The 17965-nt window shown below is 47.9% G+C and overlaps 1 protein-coding gene across 10 annotated transcripts in view; it reads right to left on the reverse strand.

Annotated features, from left to right (window-relative positions):
* Positions 1–17965, reverse strand: part of LOC149352622 (sushi, von Willebrand factor type A, EGF and pentraxin domain-containing protein 1-like) — a 268948-nt gene that overhangs the window by 87145 nt on the left and 163838 nt on the right. For 6 of the 10 annotated variants that reach the window (XM_089581805.1, XM_089581804.1, XM_089581801.1 and 3 more), the window contains 4 exons: positions 8195–8368; positions 6581–6754; positions 5009–5073; positions 2496–2667 (listed from right to left, as the gene is read on the reverse strand). In XM_089581805.1, the coding sequence (XP_089437931.1) occupies positions 2496–2667; positions 5009–5073; positions 6581–6754; positions 8195–8368 (585 nt within the window). Of the gene's footprint in view, positions 1–2495; positions 2668–5008; positions 5074–6580; positions 6811–8194; positions 8369–17965 lie in introns of all 10 variants that reach the window. The other 4 variants (XM_089581802.1, XM_089581809.1, XM_089581810.1 and 1 more) reach the window with 4 other exon arrangements.

A 17965-nucleotide genomic window follows, 5' to 3' on the forward strand; every position in this document is an offset into this window, starting at 1 on the left:
GCAAGAGCCACCCGATTAAGTTTTGCACAACAAGAAGGCAATCGTCTGTTGTTTGTGACCTAGATATCCAGATGGATACCAAGTTTGCACTTTTCGCCTCGCATTTTAGGGGCCAAAGGTACGTGCTTTCAAGCTCTTGGCATGTGACACACGCATTCAAAGGCTGTCAAATACAGCATATTATACACAGAGATTTTTTTTTATTATTTAATGACCTTTATTTTAAAACAGTGAGAAATATGTCGCAGCGGTTTGTGCACGTGGATTGTACAGCAAAGCAGATATTGCGTACCTGATATGGCTCAACAATTATACAATTAATTAACTGAAATTAACTAATAATCGTTTTTATTTTTAATTTTAAGGTTTAGGGTTACAATTCGAAATTGAAGGCCGTCAACACCGAAGTTCAGCGCTGTTTTGAAAATTCCTTAATCGACAGCGTGGTTTCAAAAACATAACAAGATTTAATTCACGACGTTTCGGCTGGAGGACCAGCCTTTTTCGAGTGTATTACAATATTCGAAACCAGCAGTTTTTATAGTATCCGCGAGGTACAGGAAAAAGTGTAAAACACAAATGCAAACAATGGTGAGGGAAGAGTTAAAAAAAAAGTTGGTGACAACTTGCGCTGTAGAGCTTCGTGCTTGTCATCGACTTTTCTGTCTTTACCTCCTTCCGAACACCTGCCGCCTTTTCAAGTTGTAACCAACTTTTTTTTTTAAACCTCTCCCCTCACCATTGTTTGCATTTTTTTTCCTGTACCTCGCGGATACTATAAAAGCTGCTTGTTTCGAATACTGTAATACACTCGAAAAAGGCTGGTCCTCCAGCCGAAACGTCGTGAATTAAATCTTATTATGTTTTTCAATTTTTGGTGACTTTATCTTATATTAATCAATCAGCTGCCAAGAAATACTTTTTGATATATATATATATATATATATATATATATATATATATATATATATATATATATATATATATATATATATATATATATATATATATATATATATATATATATATATATATTGGCGTCGCTCGCCTTTTTAATGCCTCAAGTACGAATGCCGTTTATAAATTTAATGATATCGAGGAAGATGATTTAAGCGGGGACACCACGCGCAGCAACGACATTTTATAATCACGAAATGTTGAAAAGCCAACTTAACGAACATTCAAAGTGTTTTCTTGACCTTCGATATTTCGTAACACATTGCCGATTAAGGAAATTTAAAAACAGGGCTCATCTTGGTGGACCGCCTTCAGTTTATCTCTCACAGTTTGATGAGAGATAAGTTGAACAGTTCAATGTCTCACAATGTATCACAGACAGCTCCTCTCATAGACGGCTCCCGCGACTCGCTGCGTCCATAGCGAGAACTGCAACGCGAATGCCGCGAGAGCAGCGCAGCTCCCGTTTTCCAGCAAATGGCGAGTCACGTGGTTAGTCACGTGACCACAGCTGCCAAGGCGGCGGTCGGCGCAGCCATAGAGTAGCGGTCGGCACGGCGGCGACGCGCGCTTGCAGCTGCGGCGAGGGACCTGATATGTCGCGTGGCGCCCACACCTCCACCGCTCCTCCACTTCAAGGTGAAATTGCGGCGCCCATGACCTTGGCTTCATTACGCCAGTAAAAATTTCGCTTTAATAAAGACATATAAACGTTTTAAAAGAAAGAAAGAAACACTCTCTATATATCAATGCACTGGAATACAATCTGGCGCACCTCTTCCATACTCCTAAAGGCGCGCAAAAGCGGTTCATCAGGAATATAATGGGCCGTCTGAACTGCCCATCCGCTCCCCGAAACGATTACAGTCGTTCCCTGCGCGCCCTGCCAAGTTTTGATTTGAAGACAACACTGCAGTTGCGGGACGGGACCTTCTTTTCCTGTATAGATACATTCGTGGCCACACTGACTGCATTTATGTACGTACCTAGCAGCGATGGCTAAGCCTCACGCGTCTGGATCAAGTCCACGACCATTTCGTGGGTTCAACTCCTCTCCGAGCAACCTCAGTCCCATTGTGCGAATGATGCGTCTTTACACCTGTTTGGTGACACCTAATCTTGATATATTCCATTGTGAGTTCGTCGAATCCAAGCGAGACACAAACACCTCAATAGGGCGTCAACACTTGTCTGTTTGTTACTCATTATTATCATTACCATTTTGCTATGTTCAGCTCATTTTTTTTCTCCTCTGTATTCATCACCGCGTGCACCACTTCACTAAGCCTTTGGCAATTGGTGAGCACCTTGAAAAATGCTAAAATAAATAAATTGGATATAAACAAAAATAAATAAGGTATAACAGTGCAAGTTTCGCTGCCGCCGTTCCTTCTTCCCTAGCTCCTCAACAACGAAGCGTTCAACCACTTCCATAAGTTTTTGAAAAAATGTATCGCCTATGCGAACATATTAGAAACACCATTGTCAGTTCTAATTTGCACTTGTGCCAGGGTAATGGACTCGATGCTCCCACTTACTTTCGGTGCACCAGGGCTGTGGGGGATCCCACACACCGCCCTGACAGCTCAGAGGAGCTTCTTCTCCTCCCGCGCTTCGAAGCGACTCCCGTGTGAATCGATACCTGTCTGCGCATTTCACAACGAGGCTGTTGTCAGATTCTGTCACTTGCGTACCATTTTCTGCAAGCAACTGAAAAAAAAACGTAAAGATGCTAAGAGCAGGCGTCTGCTGTTCTCAGTATGCAACTCGATCTGTTGCCTTCAAAGCAAGTACACCTTTCATCCTTTCAGCCTCAACCCAAAAGGTTACCCCCATTCGATGCATGGTGAAGGCATTTTTTTTCAACGGAGTTTCTAATAGCAAAAGTAGGTTACCCTCTGCAATTTAAATTTTTCAAAGTTCGAATCACCCGACCAATTTTTAAACTTCACTAGTTTTTGTTCCTCGCATGCATTCTACATTATTCACGCAGTTCTCACGCTCACCTTTGTTAATTCATTGCATTCACTTCAAAGCCATGTTCGTGACCAGGCCACGCCAAGGGTGTGTCTTACTGCCACAGGTGAACAAATGGAAGCATTTCTTTTTTTGCTTCTTCACTTTTAAAATATTCTCCTTCCCTCAGTCTCAAATCGTAAAAATATCTCCCCTCCAACGTCCACACCATGTTTGTGAGAAGTCTCTATGGGCAGAGGAAAGCTTATGCACATAGGCGCAGCGGTGAACCCGACCAAATCGCTTGGTTCGTACGTGCGCTCAACAAGTTGATGCGCACTCAGTTACACAGACATTACGTTTATTCCGGGGCCCCCTACTCAGCCCGCGTGCCTCCTTTGTTGCTCTATCTGTGGAGATCAGTCTGCTCTTGCCCCCGTAGGAGTGGAAGAGAAAACCAAAATACAAGGGCACCGCAGCCACTGGAGTTTCTCTAAAAAAATAAACTCCGAATTCAGAGTAAAATTAACGCAAGTGAGTCCGCACGCACGCCTCGCGAAAGGTTCTTGAGCATTATGGCAATGAATTACTCACGAAAGACTTTTCGAGCGCTGTGACCATTTTAAAAGATGCTGCCGAAACTTCCTTCAATGTCATTTCCCAAAGGCATCCCGTACACTGGTGCATAACCTATAAATGCGGTGAGATTCCTTCCCATTCTCTAATGCAAACAGCTCATAGATGCCTCAAGGCGGCTGATGTGAAGCATTAGGCTAGGGAATGTGACCGCGTTGCGCTAATGTATAATAACAGGGACACCCAAGACACAGAATTTCTAAGATTCCTAGAACGGTTTCTTATTTTGCCAATGAAAGAGGCTCCTAGGGATTGTGAGCTGGGGCTGTACGCTTACAATAAAATATTGTAAATCGCAAGCAATGATACATATATCGTTAAGCCAGATAGAGCTACGGGCAAAAGATGAATCCGCTAAGCACATAATTTAAATGCTCATAATTTTAATAGCAGCAGCACTTCTAGGACACGGAAAGCAGTTTTTTGTTCATATTGTATTGCCGCATAACAAAGGGGAAGTAGAGAGCAACAAGCTCTGCCGTGTATCAATGCGTTAGTGATAAACGTGATGAGTGTTTGTCACTGAATTCCAAAGTTTCGAAAGGAATGGTGCCAATAATAAAGTGTGCTTTTAAAGAGACATTCTTTTGTGTTTAACTTTAAAAATAGTTGTTAAATACATAAAAAATAACTGGTTTTAAACTGAGAACTACGCTGACGACTGCAGTGGAGTGAATCGCAAAGTTATGACGCTTGTAGCATACTAGTAGCGATAGACTGCCAGGTTTGCAGAGCTACCAATATCATAAAAATAAACTACATGTTTGCCTGTTTCTGACGGTATCTGTTGACAGTAACAACAAAATGCTAAACGCCCATTTGAAACCTCTGCTTTCTCGGTTTCATGATTATAGCCATCAGAACAATGCAAAGACATTCGACGTACTGCTTTCAACAGCATGTTTCCTACCCTTCAATCACAGGGCCAATCAGATATAACGCCCGTTGGTGCCCACCGATGAAATAAAAACGATACATACCGTACGTACTGACATTGATTCACAAAGAGGCTAAAAAGAAGCTAGTCGAGGGGGGCCAGCTCACAGATCACACACTTATTACTTGATGCTTTTTAATGTCTCCACAGGTGCTTCGTACGATGCTAGATATCCACATTGTTACGTAGAATGTCGTATTTACCTTCAGAATTATCGCTGGTGGGAATACTAGCACCCATCTACTGGGTGGTCTGACGTCAGAACCGTGTCACCGCTGGTGCATGCTTATTTTATGGAATTCACCACCATATTGTTACCTCCTATTAGACATAAATTTTAGTGTCAAAAATAAAAAGAGAAAACAGGCTGCCACTTTGGGATGAACTGTTCATGAAAACAAAGCTTTTCAAAAAAAAAACAGCTGATAAGCACATGTAATCGGAGGGCTTATCCTAATTCTAGTTCCCATTATGATGACTCTGAGGAACACTACAGCAAGCGAAAAGCTTGTTTACCCGTACCCGTGATCCGTAAGACGTGTTTCGTAGGACATGAAAACCTGGCCCAGGCTGTATGACACATATGGCTGGAATGAAAGAAGGGGAACATTAGTCTCTTTGCTTTTTCTCCACGCAGAGTCATTCCTTCGCTCGAGTGTTTCGTCAACGCTTGTGCAGTTACCGAAGAGATTATTCACTGACTACCATAATTGGGGCTCAAGTTACATATTACAAAACGTTGTATTGGTTCTATTCACCCTCAATAACACAGCTTCAAAAGGCTGTACCCACTAATGACCTCATAATAAGGGAGTAATTACTCATTGGCATCCACCCGAGCGCAGCCATACGGCTACAAAGGAAAGCTATACAGCTTTCCTTTGTAGCCGTATGGCTGTCGTATACAGCTTTGTAGCCGTATTGCGCTCAGGTGGATGCCAATGAGTAATTACTCCCTTATTACAAATCTACTCCACCTTGGGGGATTCCCCTAAACATTTGGCCAACACTGTTCCCACTTCGAGTTATTGATCAATTCGCTCTCGCCCTACCATAAGCTTGCCGTCCTGGTTAGCTCAATTGGTAGAGCGACTGTCCGGTGTAGCGGTGGTCCTGGCTTCGAACCCCGGACCAGGACGAATTTTTCTTTAACTGCGAAGTTTCTGAGAAAGCTGCATAGCTTTCCTTTGTAGCCGTATGGCTGCGCTCGGGTGGATGCCAATGAGTAATTACTCCCTTATTACAAATCTACTCCACCTTGGGGGATTCCCCTAAACATTTGGCCAACTAATGACCTTACTTCCTTTATCGTCATGCTCGATGACAGCAATCAAAGGTGCGCTCAGCGATAATACCCATATGACGTCAAAAGCAGTCTGACTAGTTAGCGCCTTTAAAAACGATAAAGTTGGCACGCGGAGCAGTTTCCGTGTCACAGAAAGAATATTGGGCTGCAGCAAAAGTATAGGTTTTGTCGTCACAGAGCTACTCAGTTTATAAGGGATAGAAGAGGAATGAAAAGTGCAAAAATGTAAGCACTTCTGAAAAAAAAAATCTTTCGCTTCTGCATCATAATTATAACTGAAACAGCCACACAAGATTTCTTACATTTTCCATAGCTGAAAAAGTGCCAGTAGACTTCAAGAGCTAGAATGCCTGAACAACCTCATTCTGCTGGAACGCAATAAAGAGAATAGCCTGAGGAGTATCCGCCTGAACCGGAGCGAATTTAACCACGCCGCCTACATTACCAGAGATTAATCAGCCGGAAGCGATTGTGGACTCCCCTATTAACATAAGAAGCCGGTTTTTGTTTACGAGGATCAAAACTTTTTATAGCAGCATTGGCTGAAAGCTTTTGCTTTGCAGCATCAGTGCTAACAACTATACTGCACAGTTCTTGCTCAAAATCAGCCACAGATGATAAGCCGTCAAAGCTAACCCAAGATCTGCGTATTGTACAATGCCAAAACTGAAAACATCATCCTTCTGGCGACTCAAAAGGTCAGGTTTTAACACCTCTGTTGAAAGATCCACTGCGTGAATTTGAAATAAGCTTCGTGTGCGTTCGCACGGATTAGACTGCACACTTACCTTCGCAACGCGGAGATTCACCGGACCATTTACCGTCTGCGCCGCAGGTGCGGGTGCTATTGCCAACCAGCTTGAAACCTCGAATGCACTTGAATATCGCCTTTGACCGCAGCACAGTTTCCCGAAGGCGCAAAACGCCGTTAGCGATGCCTTCCAGGTCGTCACACTCCACGACTGCGCCAGAGAACATCGGCTGAGTGCTAATGCAGCAGGGTTGGAGCATCGTGGTACTTCAATTGCAAAAAAGCCATCACAATAACTCACAATAACAGATGATCACAATAACTGACAGATGAAACGTTCCAGCCCAATTATGTGGAGCACATCATCAAACAATGTGCTAATTTCTTTTCATCCGAAGTTCGAGCTAAGCCCGCATACGTAAGACTATAATTAGCGCTGCAATGTTCGCTGCTTAAAATCGGGAGTAACCAATGAAGCTTAAAAAAAAAACTTCAGAAAAGCGGCTCCCTCCGTTTTGCGACCTTATTGCCGGGTGTCCTCTTTTTGGTCGTCACTCGGGCGGCGAGCTTTTTCGGCCCCGTAGCCGGGTGACGGGTTAGTTGGTCCTTCTAGCTTGAATGCCTTTTGCCGGCATATTTCTACGAGACGCACGGCACGACAGCGTAAGGGACACACGCAGGACGGACGATGATTACTCTGTCCGGCGTCTCGCTGAAATGCACTGGGAGAATGCATTCAAGCTGGTCCTTTGGTTGACTGTGGACTGTATTAAGTGCAGAGTCGATTACACTTGTCTAGAGCGTTAGAAAGGTGCCCGTCATGGGGAAAGATGGGAAATTATGAAGCAGGTATTGACTTTCATTGATAATGCTTGCGCTGGAGAGCAGCCGAATCGAGACGTGAAGCGCGCAGGCACCAGCGCCTTACCGCTAGCAAAGCAGTTGAGAAAGATTTCAGTTCATTTGCACCGCAGCACACCGTCCGAGCACTCTGGACAAGTGTGATCGATTCTGTACGTATATATTTTCACTTCCCCATGCTCGCACGATTTTCTTTCCCTGTCCACGCACCGACACCTTACCTAGATAACAATAAAGCTTAATTATCTCCTCGATAAGAGTAGAGAGCATACATGTCTTCTATGCGAACATTACATTCATGGCCACGAACAGAATGAGCTGCATTCACGGCAGCCAAAGTATGAGGATAGGTTATGTATGTCATGCATGCGCCCTTGGATGAAACTGGACTCGCAGAAATTAGCCTCGACAGAAGTTGTGGGCTACTATAGGAGCTCCTGTGTGAAGAAGTGCTGCAGAAAGGAATGGTTACTTCCCCGCGAAACCCACCGCCTACGCTTGTCTCTATCTATGCGCAGCACTCATTCTAGTAATATCCAAATCCAGTGGTACCATAGTATTGTCTGCAAGGTGTTTGTCCGTCCATCCGTCTGTCCGATTACACCCTCCTCACCTGGGTAACGCTTATCCGCGTCTTTCACAGGTATGCCTAGGTATGCATGTTTACGATACCAAGTACAGAAAACGTCTCTGTCGTGGCAGCTCAGAAGAACTTTAACTGATTTCTTCAAAAAGCCGCTGCATGAACTTGGATTCAAATTCTATTCCACCGATGAGACTGCACACTCACATTCACAGTGCGGAGATTCGTCGGTCCATCGACCATCGGCGCCACAGGTGCGTGTAGTGTTGCCGACCAGCTTGGAACCGTGGTTGCACGAGAACTCGGCCTTCGAGCGAAACACGGTTCCGGAAAGGCTCACAGAGCCGTTCGTGATGTCGTCCAAAGTACCGCACTCCACAACTGCGGTATAGAGCGTAGCTCGGCTGAGAATGAATATAGCAGTAATGAAACACATATTTCATTCGCCAAAAAAAAAAAAAACAAGAAACACTTCTCATTTTCATACTGAGGTACACAAGATGGAACTGCCCAGCAGGATTGTGTGCATTAAATCACCTAAAATTAGGCGCTTTTTGATCTTCTCTGGCATTTGGTTCAAGGTCGCTTACCTAAAAAAAATGAGAGACGCTCAGATTGTCTGACACGATTAACTGCGTAAGCGGAATACGCTTTTTGAATGATTCTTTCCTCGTTAATGCTTTTCTATTTGGTGCTTCTCCTTTTCGACGCATCACATTGGCTGAAAGTTGCACCGGTTAATTTCACTTTACGTGGACTGCTTTTTTGTGACCGGCTAAAGATTTTATGCTTTATATTTGCAGCATTTACACTTCGCTTCACTTTGGCTGGCTTTATGGCTATGAAATGCTACAATTATTGCATGATACACATTTCACCTTAATTACAAGTCGTGTCAAGCTGCGTGCAGGAGAAATAACAATCTCGATACCCTCAATGAACACCTCCTTGCGCAAGCCGCGGCCAACTTATTGGTTTCTTCTTCCTATTATTACCCTTATAATACCACCATCGTCTTCCATCTTCGTTGGAGAACGTCATCAACATGGCGCCCGATGCGGACGCTTATGCGCACTGCTCCCAGCCCATTCGTGGTAGGCAGCAATTTTTGCCGTGCGTGTCTTGCAATCAGCGTTTTCACTGCAAATGCATCAACATACAGACCGAGGAATACAACATCCTCATGGAATCCGGGGCCAGCAAGTACAAACGTGTTCATTATATGAAGCGCCGTGATCCTTCGGTGGCAGAGCTTATCGGCGGAGCCAGCGACACGAAACGCACCCCGAAGTGCATCGCTCTTCCCTGGATTTTCAAGATTCACATTCCGTCACTGCTTCCCTGGGTGTTATTTTAATGCTACAAAAAATGGCTGGTCGAATGGATGCGTTAACTGATGAACTCACTTACTGAACACTCTCAAGGTTAGGTTATTTGTAAACATAAATACCCCCGAAAGCAGATTTGACAGCCGTCGCCGTAGCTCAGAGGTAGAGCGCCGAACGCGTAATTCGGAGGTCGTGGGTTCGGATCCCACCGGCGGCATGTGGTTGTTTTTTCTTCTCCTTTTCTAATCAATTAGTTTTAAGCGATAACATATTCAGTAATATTATAAATTGATCAACACCACAAAATAAAGAAATTAATTAAAAAATCCCCTGTGCCCCTTGGTTTCTGTGGCTGTTGGCTTCCCTCATATTTATAATGAGCCCCTCATTCCCCTTCCCTTGTTTGCTTAATTGCTTAGCGAGGGCCTCGGTTCTGGCAGCCTTGACGCCATAGGAAGCATAAGAGGCTCCTCACACAGCTTCCACCCTCGCCGTTCGACGACGTTCTACGCCACACCAGCGGTTACTCAGGACGTTCTACGTCTGCCGCTTACGAACGTGGTTGGCTCTGCTGAACACTCTCAAGGTTAGGTTATCTGTAAACATAAATACCCCCGAAAGCAGATTTGACAGCCGTCGCCGTAGCTGTGAGGATGTGGGAGATTGCAGGTTGTATTTTACACAAACACTAAGGTATAAGCAATAAACGAGGCGGCTTTTATAGGAAAGGAAACTAATCTCGGTATGGGCTTGGAAAAAGGAAAGAAACAAGAGAGCAACACAACAACACACGGAAAAACACACGGGGGAACAGAACAAAATCCTTACTAAAAATTAAGGAAAAAGAAAGTCAAAAAGGAAATCTTGACAGTGAAAGCGCTCAAAAAGACAAGGACGACAGAAAAGGAAAGACATACAAAGCGCTTACTTTCAACTGATTTTATTTCATGCGAAAAACAACTTTATACTCATAGTAATCACTTGCGCATGCTTACAAGAACATTACCAACGAGTGATAGCTGGCACGTTCTTTCAGATAACCGGCATGCCCGATGTAAGATAGGACATCTCTTTATCCGACAACATTCTTTATCCATTATTCAAAAAGGAAAGGCACACTACTTGTCTCTCATACGAGCATCGAGCGGGGAGGACTGGCTGGGTGTCGGGCTGTCAGGCAGTCTCTGTGCGTTCCAGTGTCGATGCACTGTTGCCGGCGTTTCACCCGTTGGCCTTCAACGCTACCGCAGCGTCAGCGTCTGTGGGCTCCCAGCACGGTTCCCAGGTCTGGTATCCCGGGAAGGCCACGTAGGCGCCAGAGGCGGCCTGTGTGGAGCAGCTGACGGGTGGACGGAGAAGAGTGGCGCCTGGGCCTGGTGGTTGGGGCTCTCGACGACGAATGTCCGGGTCTGGTGGCCCGGACGTCTGCGGCTGAGGCCCAAGCCCTGAACTCGGGGAGCCAGCAGAACTCGTCCACGTCCGTCGCCCACCGCGTTCTTCTCTTCTCTGCCACGTAATCCTCTTCCACCTGTCCCGGCGTACCCCTCGGCACGCGCTCCTCGTGCTTTTTCGTCTTCTCCTCACAAACGACGCTGGGTGGCGCTATCTCCTTACAGAAGGCCCCCTCTTCGGAAGTTTTTTCCAAGGGAAAGAACTCAACTTCAGGAGAGCGACCCCAGACGCGTTCGACGATCGCACCGCAGAACACCACACCACAGCGCCCACACTACACGTCACACACAATAGGACGGTCGTCAATGTTCGATACACAGACATTCGCTCACACAGCAAAGAGCGTATATGAAAAGGAAATGTAAAGCGTCCGTAGAGGGGCGAATAAACACGGAAGGCATAAAAAGTAGGTAGCCGACACTCTAAAACAAACATGAACAAACACAGACAATGCCAACAAGAACAGGTGTGGGCTACATTCTTCCGTATTCCATTCTTCACATCAAACCACTTCACCGTCGCAAGAACTCTTTCAGCTAGTACTTCCGTTTTCCTTTGTGAAACCGGTTTCTCCAAACCGACCTCGGTCTCCACCATGATTTTAAATGTTCCTGTCCTACGATGTTATTTACTCTGTTCTCCCTTGCCTTCGACACAGTCCGTTGACACGTATCACACGCTCTGACATAACTCTTAATGTCAGCCTTTACACCGGGCCAATAAAACTCACTGAGCACCTTAGCGATCGTTTTGCGTATCCCTCGATGACCGGATAATGCGCTCTCATGCGCCGACATGAGGACTTGCGTGCGTAAGCACTTCGGTACCACCGCTTGCTCAACGACTCGGCCGGGACACACTTGGTATGTTCGGAAAAGAACACCGTCATCTGTATCAAAAGAGTGGGCGGTCTGTCCCTTGCCACGAAATATTTGCCCCAACTTCCTGCGACAGACCTCTAAGGTCGGGTCTTCTTCCTGTTTGAGGCGAAACTCCGACCGTGACAAGTGGAGTGTGTTCAGAGTGGGGCTTTTACTACTCTGTGAAACCTTTGCTGTCACCGTAAGGGAAGGAACATCGACAGAACTCGTCATGGCAAGAGAAACTGCCTGATCAGTGAGAACTGGCGGGTCGACCGAGAATGGAACTTTATCGCCAGGGACATTGCCTATTACGATGTCGTACAAGGGTGTAGACAAGCACCGCGCGATGGCCCTGCCCGAGAAGTATGGTGAAGAAATCACCACCTCCGCTTCCGGAAGTTCTACACGGGTCCCATTGGCCAAGAATAATGTAGCCTTTTCCCCTGTAAGTGCCGCTGCCAGTACAAGGGACTCACGCACAACAATGCTGATGCTGCCCGTATCCCGTAATACCGAACCAGGCTGGCTGAACACCTCACCGTGCCCCACGGGCATAGCAGTTTCCACCGGGTTGGAAGGACAGACCATCTCTCCCAACTGGCCCTCTACGCGCTTTACCTCTGCAGTGTTATCGGGATGTGAATATCGAGGTATCATGCAACAGGCGGACTCCTCACGGTCTCCTGGTCTCTTAGCTCTGCATGACTGGGCATCATGTCCTACCTCGCGGCACCAGGTGCAATACAATTGCTTCGGCTTCGTCCGACAATCCGACGCCTTGTGCCCAGCCTTCTCGCAAAGAAAACACCGAAGGCGGGATTGTGAACCTGAAACCTCGTCCTTGGCCTTATTTAACGTATGCTCCACCTGCTCTTTAAAGAACAACAAGTTATTTTGCCGCTGTGCTTCGAGAAAAGGATCAGCAGCCTCCGCCAGCTTCCAAACTGTCTTGCCCTCCCGCTCACGTAAGAAAAGGGCTAAACGGGAATGACAGTTGTTCAGGAATCGCTCGCTCACGACCATCTCGCGAACCACCTCAAAAGTTCGGCCTTCTCCTCGCATCTCGACCCAACGGTCAAAGAAGCTAAACAACCTGGCAGCATATTGCGAGGCCGTTTCACCATCCTGAAGCTTGCTCTGGCGAAACTTTTCTCGGTACCCTTCCGCGGTGAACCTAAACCTCTGAAGCAAGCTTCGCTTTGTCATAGTCCACTGAATCCTCAGGCGAGAGCCGACCGAAGATCCTAAGTGCTTCGCCGCCAAGGCACAAGCTCAACGCCGTTGCCCACTTTTCTTTTGGCCAACCCTAGCCCCGTGGCCACATGCTCAAACCTCTTTATGTAGACATCGAGGTCATCCCGCGCTTCATTATACTGTGGTATGAGTGCGTGCGGGTTAATGGAGCTGGCCGGTGCGACGCTACGCTCTCCACTGTCACTTGGAGGATTTGCACCACCCTCCATAAGCCTTATTTGTAGCTGCAAGTTCCGCGCCTCTAACTCCAATTTCTGCTTCTCCGTCTCTAAATTCCGTGCCTCTAACTCCAATTTCTGCTTCGTAGCTTATCGCTCTAACTCCAATTTCTGCTTCGCAGCTTCACGCTGTTGTGTTTCTACCCCCCCCCCCCCCCCCCTTAACTCTCTTTGTGTGTTCCCGTCACACCTGTGTCCACTCGGACCACGTGGGCCCGATCATGAAGCTACCGTGAACATTCATCGAGGTCGACAACCTCGCGACGACCATGGGAAGTTGGATGCTTGGAATGCCCCTCCGAGCCTCAGCGGATTAGTGTAGCAGGAATGTCAAAGGCCATTGTCAGCAAAACCCCAGCGAAATTCCTTGAACGGAGATGACCACTATAGCGGCGACGAAGGCAGGCGAGGCCCAGGAGCTTTTGTCCGAGCAACCACCGTGAATGCGGAGGCGACTTGGCGGCGCCGGTCACGCTGGCGGATAATTGAAGAATTCTGTGTCCCCGACTCGCGTTCTGGGAAATCGGCGGGGAGGCAAGTTCATTCCCCTGCTGGAAGACTTCGGGAGGTTCCTTTCCCGCTGGGCTGGTTGAGTCAGCATTCTCCCCCTCTCATCGACCCAGCTGCGTTAGAGTGGAAGAGCTCGCACCTGCCCAGCCGTGGGTGGTGACAAGAACGTCCCCTTCGGTCCATCGGATTGGACAGTGCTCGTCGACCATTATTCCCCAGCCAGGGATCTGGGGAAACCGGACGATATTTAACTCGGCCGTGAGTGTGGCCGGGAAGCCTGCTAGCTCCAGTCGACTACGGTTGACGAAGACGTTGCCCTTCCACTGAGAGCCATTCTCAGTCCCGCTCTTGTAAATATTGTAAATATGTGAATACAGTTTTTCCTTCACTTCCCCTACTCCCCGTCTCCGGCCCACGTTTCCTTCCTCCTTCGGCATTGCGGCGGTGCTCCTGGACCCGATGCCTGGTGGGACGCGCTTCTAGCATCGGCGAAATATACCAACTGGTGGCAGCGGTGGGATCTTCCACGCTTGGTCCTGGCTTCAGCAGTGGTGAGCGCTTGACTTTCTTTAAGAATCTGCCAGGCTTGATAACTCTGGAAATTTATCACTACCTGTAGATTGTTTTTCTGCACGTGCTCGCTTAAGCATTTCACGTTGCAGCTGGTATTGAAAGTCCTCGTTCGGAAGTTGCCATGGATTTGAGCAAGCTAAAGAAGCCAGAGTTGATGTTGCTGTGTAAAAAGCTGGGTATTGAGGCCAGGAAGAGTCACAGAAAGCCGCAGCTGATTGAGGCTATTAAGGAATGTGGTGCTAAGGAGGAGGGAGACAAAATTTTGGAGACCTGGGAAGTCATTCAGGAGGGAATCAGGAGCGCTAAGGAGGAGGCCGACAGGGTTGAAAAGGAACGCAAGGAGGAGGCCGACAGGATTGAAAAAGAACGCCTTTACCGCAAGGAAGCCGCTAAGAAGGAGGCTGACAGGATTGAAAATGAACGCAAGGAGAAGGCCGTCAGGGTTGAAAAAGAACGCCTTTACCGCAAGGAAGCCGCTAAGAAGGAGGCTGACAGGATAGAAAAAGAACGCCTTTACCGCAGGGAAGCCGCTAAGGAGGAGGCTGACAGGATAGAAAAAGAGCGCCTTTACCGCAAGGAAGCCGCTAAGGAGGAGGCTGACAGGATAGAAAAAGAACGCCTTCGTCTCAAGGAAGCCGATGAAAGGCAACTTGCTTTAATGCGTTTGGAGTTGCAAACTTTACTGGCGAAGCGCGCCGAGAGGAATTCGACAATAAATCAGGAGGTTTCGGCGCGAAGTGAAATTAAAATCGTGAATGAAAACTGCGTGTCTTTGCCCATTGCCCGCGTCGCAAACGAGAGCCCGCTCGGGGTGCGTCTGACCGAGGCAGCCATCTCCCAAAACCTGCCTAAGCAGCATCACTCGATTTCCTCAAATCGCTCGGATATGCTGCCCAAAGAAAAGGGCCTTTGTTTTGGAGATAACGCTGCGCAGGTCCTTACCACTTCGAAGGCTCGTGAATTCGCAGCGCCAGCAGAGCACGTAGTTGAAGAGGGCAAACCTTACAGCGACTGTGGAGCTCCAAGCCAGAGCGCGGCGTTAGCTGAAAAGCGCGATGCCGCACAGATTGTCCTTGCAACCCAGATAGGCGTAGGCGCAGCGCAAAAAGGTAGTCCTCCAGAAAGCAGTCGCGCGCTGAAAGTGACAACTGCAAGTTCTATTGTAAGCGAGGAATGCGTCTCAGCGCTTCCTCGAAACCATGATCAGTTCAACGATAACGGAACGCCAGCCGCTCGCGACCGAAAACTCGAAATTGAGTTATGCTCCAATGAAACCAGTGTGTCTTTGCCTATTGCCCGCGTCGCGATCGAGAGCCCGCTCGGGGTGCGTCTGACCGAGGCAGCCGTCTCCCAAAACCTGCCTAAGCAGCATCCCTCGATTTTCTCAAATCGCTTGGATATGCTGCCCGAAGAAAAGGGCCTTTGTTTTGGAGATAATGCTGCGCAGGTCCTTACCATTTCGAAGGCTCGTGAGGTCGCGGCGCCAGCAGAGCACGTGGTTGAAGAGGGCAAACCTCAACCTGTAAGCCCGAAGCCTGTAAATTCTCGCGGTGACGAGCCAGAGCAATCTCTAGTAAAGACTGACGATGAGACGAACGCCGGCGACTTAAGCCGTGATGGCTCCGCGTTAGCTAATAACGAGCCAGCCCAGGACTTACTCACTTCTAGCACAGGGGTAAAAAGTACCGATAGTAGTGCAAGCGATAGTGAGTCTTCCGAATCAGGCGCACGTGATGAGCTGGGGCTAGGTGAGGAATTGAATACCGATCTTGTGTTGCCCCACTCAGATGGCTTTCTCGAACTCCTTCGTGTGGACAGGGAAACGTTCACCGCTGAGCAAGAGAAAGACCAATCTCTACGCAAGTTGAGTCACCAAAGTGACATAGGTGTGTCACGGAAGAACATACCTTTCCAGCTCCGTTCTGGCCTGCTGTACCGCCAGTATAAGGATAGGAAAGGTATCGAACACGACCAATTTACTGCCCGCGTCGCGATCGAGAGCCCGCTCGAGCTGCGTCTGACCGAGGCAGCCGTCTCCCAAGACCTGCCTATGCAGCATCCCTCGATTTTCCCAAATCGCTTGGATAGGCTGCCCAAAGAAAAGGGCCTTAGTCTTGGAGATAACGCTGCGCCGGTCCTCACCAGTTCGAAGGCTCCAGAATTCGCAGCGCCAGCAGAGCACGCGGGCGAAGAGGGCAAACGTGACCCTGTAACCCTTATAAACTCTCACGGTAGTGAGCCAGAGCAGGCTGGATTACAAACTGATGATGAGGCGAACGCCAGCGACTTTACCTGTGACGGTTCAGCGTTTGCTAGTGACGCGCCACGCAAACCAACTGCGAGGGTTTCCACTGAGCGGCAGCGCACAGAGGTGGCCAAACGGGAAGAGTTAATTAAGGGGAAAGTGCGCCTCATGTTGACTGCTGCACAGAAAACCGGACAACCGGTTACCCGCCCCAATTTGGCACCTCAGCGCTCCAGAGTTCGCACGCGCCGCTTGAAGGGAACACAAGCTAAGGGGACGCAACGCGCGAACCCAATCCGAGAAAGGCAGATTCGCTGGCACGGCATTCGCACTCGTTCGCTCCCTTCTCGCATTCTGCTTTCGGAGCGTCAGCTAAACTTCAGAACCGCGAGACTTGGACGAAGAACAGTGCAGGGTCCCAAGCGGAAGTTTCTAGCCTTGTGTAATTTTGCACCTGCTAGAGTAGCTATCGGATCGCGGCCGCGCAGAGGGCGGCTGAAGAATAGGAACCAGTAAATTCCTCTAATTGTAACGCTGTTTCTGGACGGTTTCGAGGAATAATCCTGTTCAGTTTATTGCTTGTTTCTTTTTGTTCATTTAACTCTCCTGTACAGAAATGCAAGCTGAAATTCCTAGCATTATGCAATGTCTCATCTGCTAAAGCAGCTGTCGGACCGCGGCTGCGCAAGGGGCGGATATGACGCATAATCTCATGTTGAGTTTAATGCTTGTTTTTTGTTCTTTTGTTCGTTACACTCTCCTATGCGAAATGAGAGCGAAATTTTGGAGATTGGCATTGCCGGACTCAGTTTACATGCGTTGCAGTAAAGTGCGAGGTAATGGAAACGCTGATGGCCTCAGCCGAAGCTTTCCCGTGTAATGCCCTTTCCTGACTCCCCGGACGTTAATCCGCTATGCAAATTTGTATTTTGTTTTTTTTTTTTGCTTTAGCGGGAATCATTTTTGTCTGTTTTGTATGTGTGTTCAGCAGCTCCACCTTCCCTTTGTGCTCTCACGGGCGGTGGCTTTCTGTGACATAAACCGTGCTACGGCACCCCCCCAAAATTTTAGGAAATTTTCCTCCCTTTTGGCTAAACAAGCTCTGTGTATTCTGGTTTGGTCAAACATGTCAACTTTCGGAGGAGGACGTAAATTTCACGCTACAGCTCATTTTCTCTAAAGAGATTTTGTTGACCGAAAACAGCTTGGCAGTTCTTGAAGTCAGTTTGGCGCTTTCTGCTTGTTGGGCTTTGGACTTTGCTGGTTGAGCTCGTTACAGCTGTCAACGAAGCAAGAAGAACCTTTGGGCCCAGCTGTGACCAAAGGCCGAACGGACACAACTCCAGGTCTCTGCGCGCAGCAGCGTTGGCTGCAACCACTACGAGACCTCTTCGGGCGGCGGACGTGCTGTTGTGTTTCTACCCCCCCCCCCCCCCCTTAACTCTCTTTGTGTGTTCCCGTCACACCTGTGTCCACTCGGACCACGTGGGCCCGATCATGAAGCTACCGTGAACATTCATCGAGGTCGACAACCT

This window comes from Amblyomma mixtum, chromosome 3, assembly GCF_055824585.1.
Source record: "Amblyomma mixtum isolate Tamu chromosome 3, ASM5582458v1, whole genome shotgun sequence".
Taxonomy (NCBI): Eukaryota; Metazoa; Arthropoda; class Arachnida; order Ixodida; family Ixodidae; genus Amblyomma; species Amblyomma mixtum.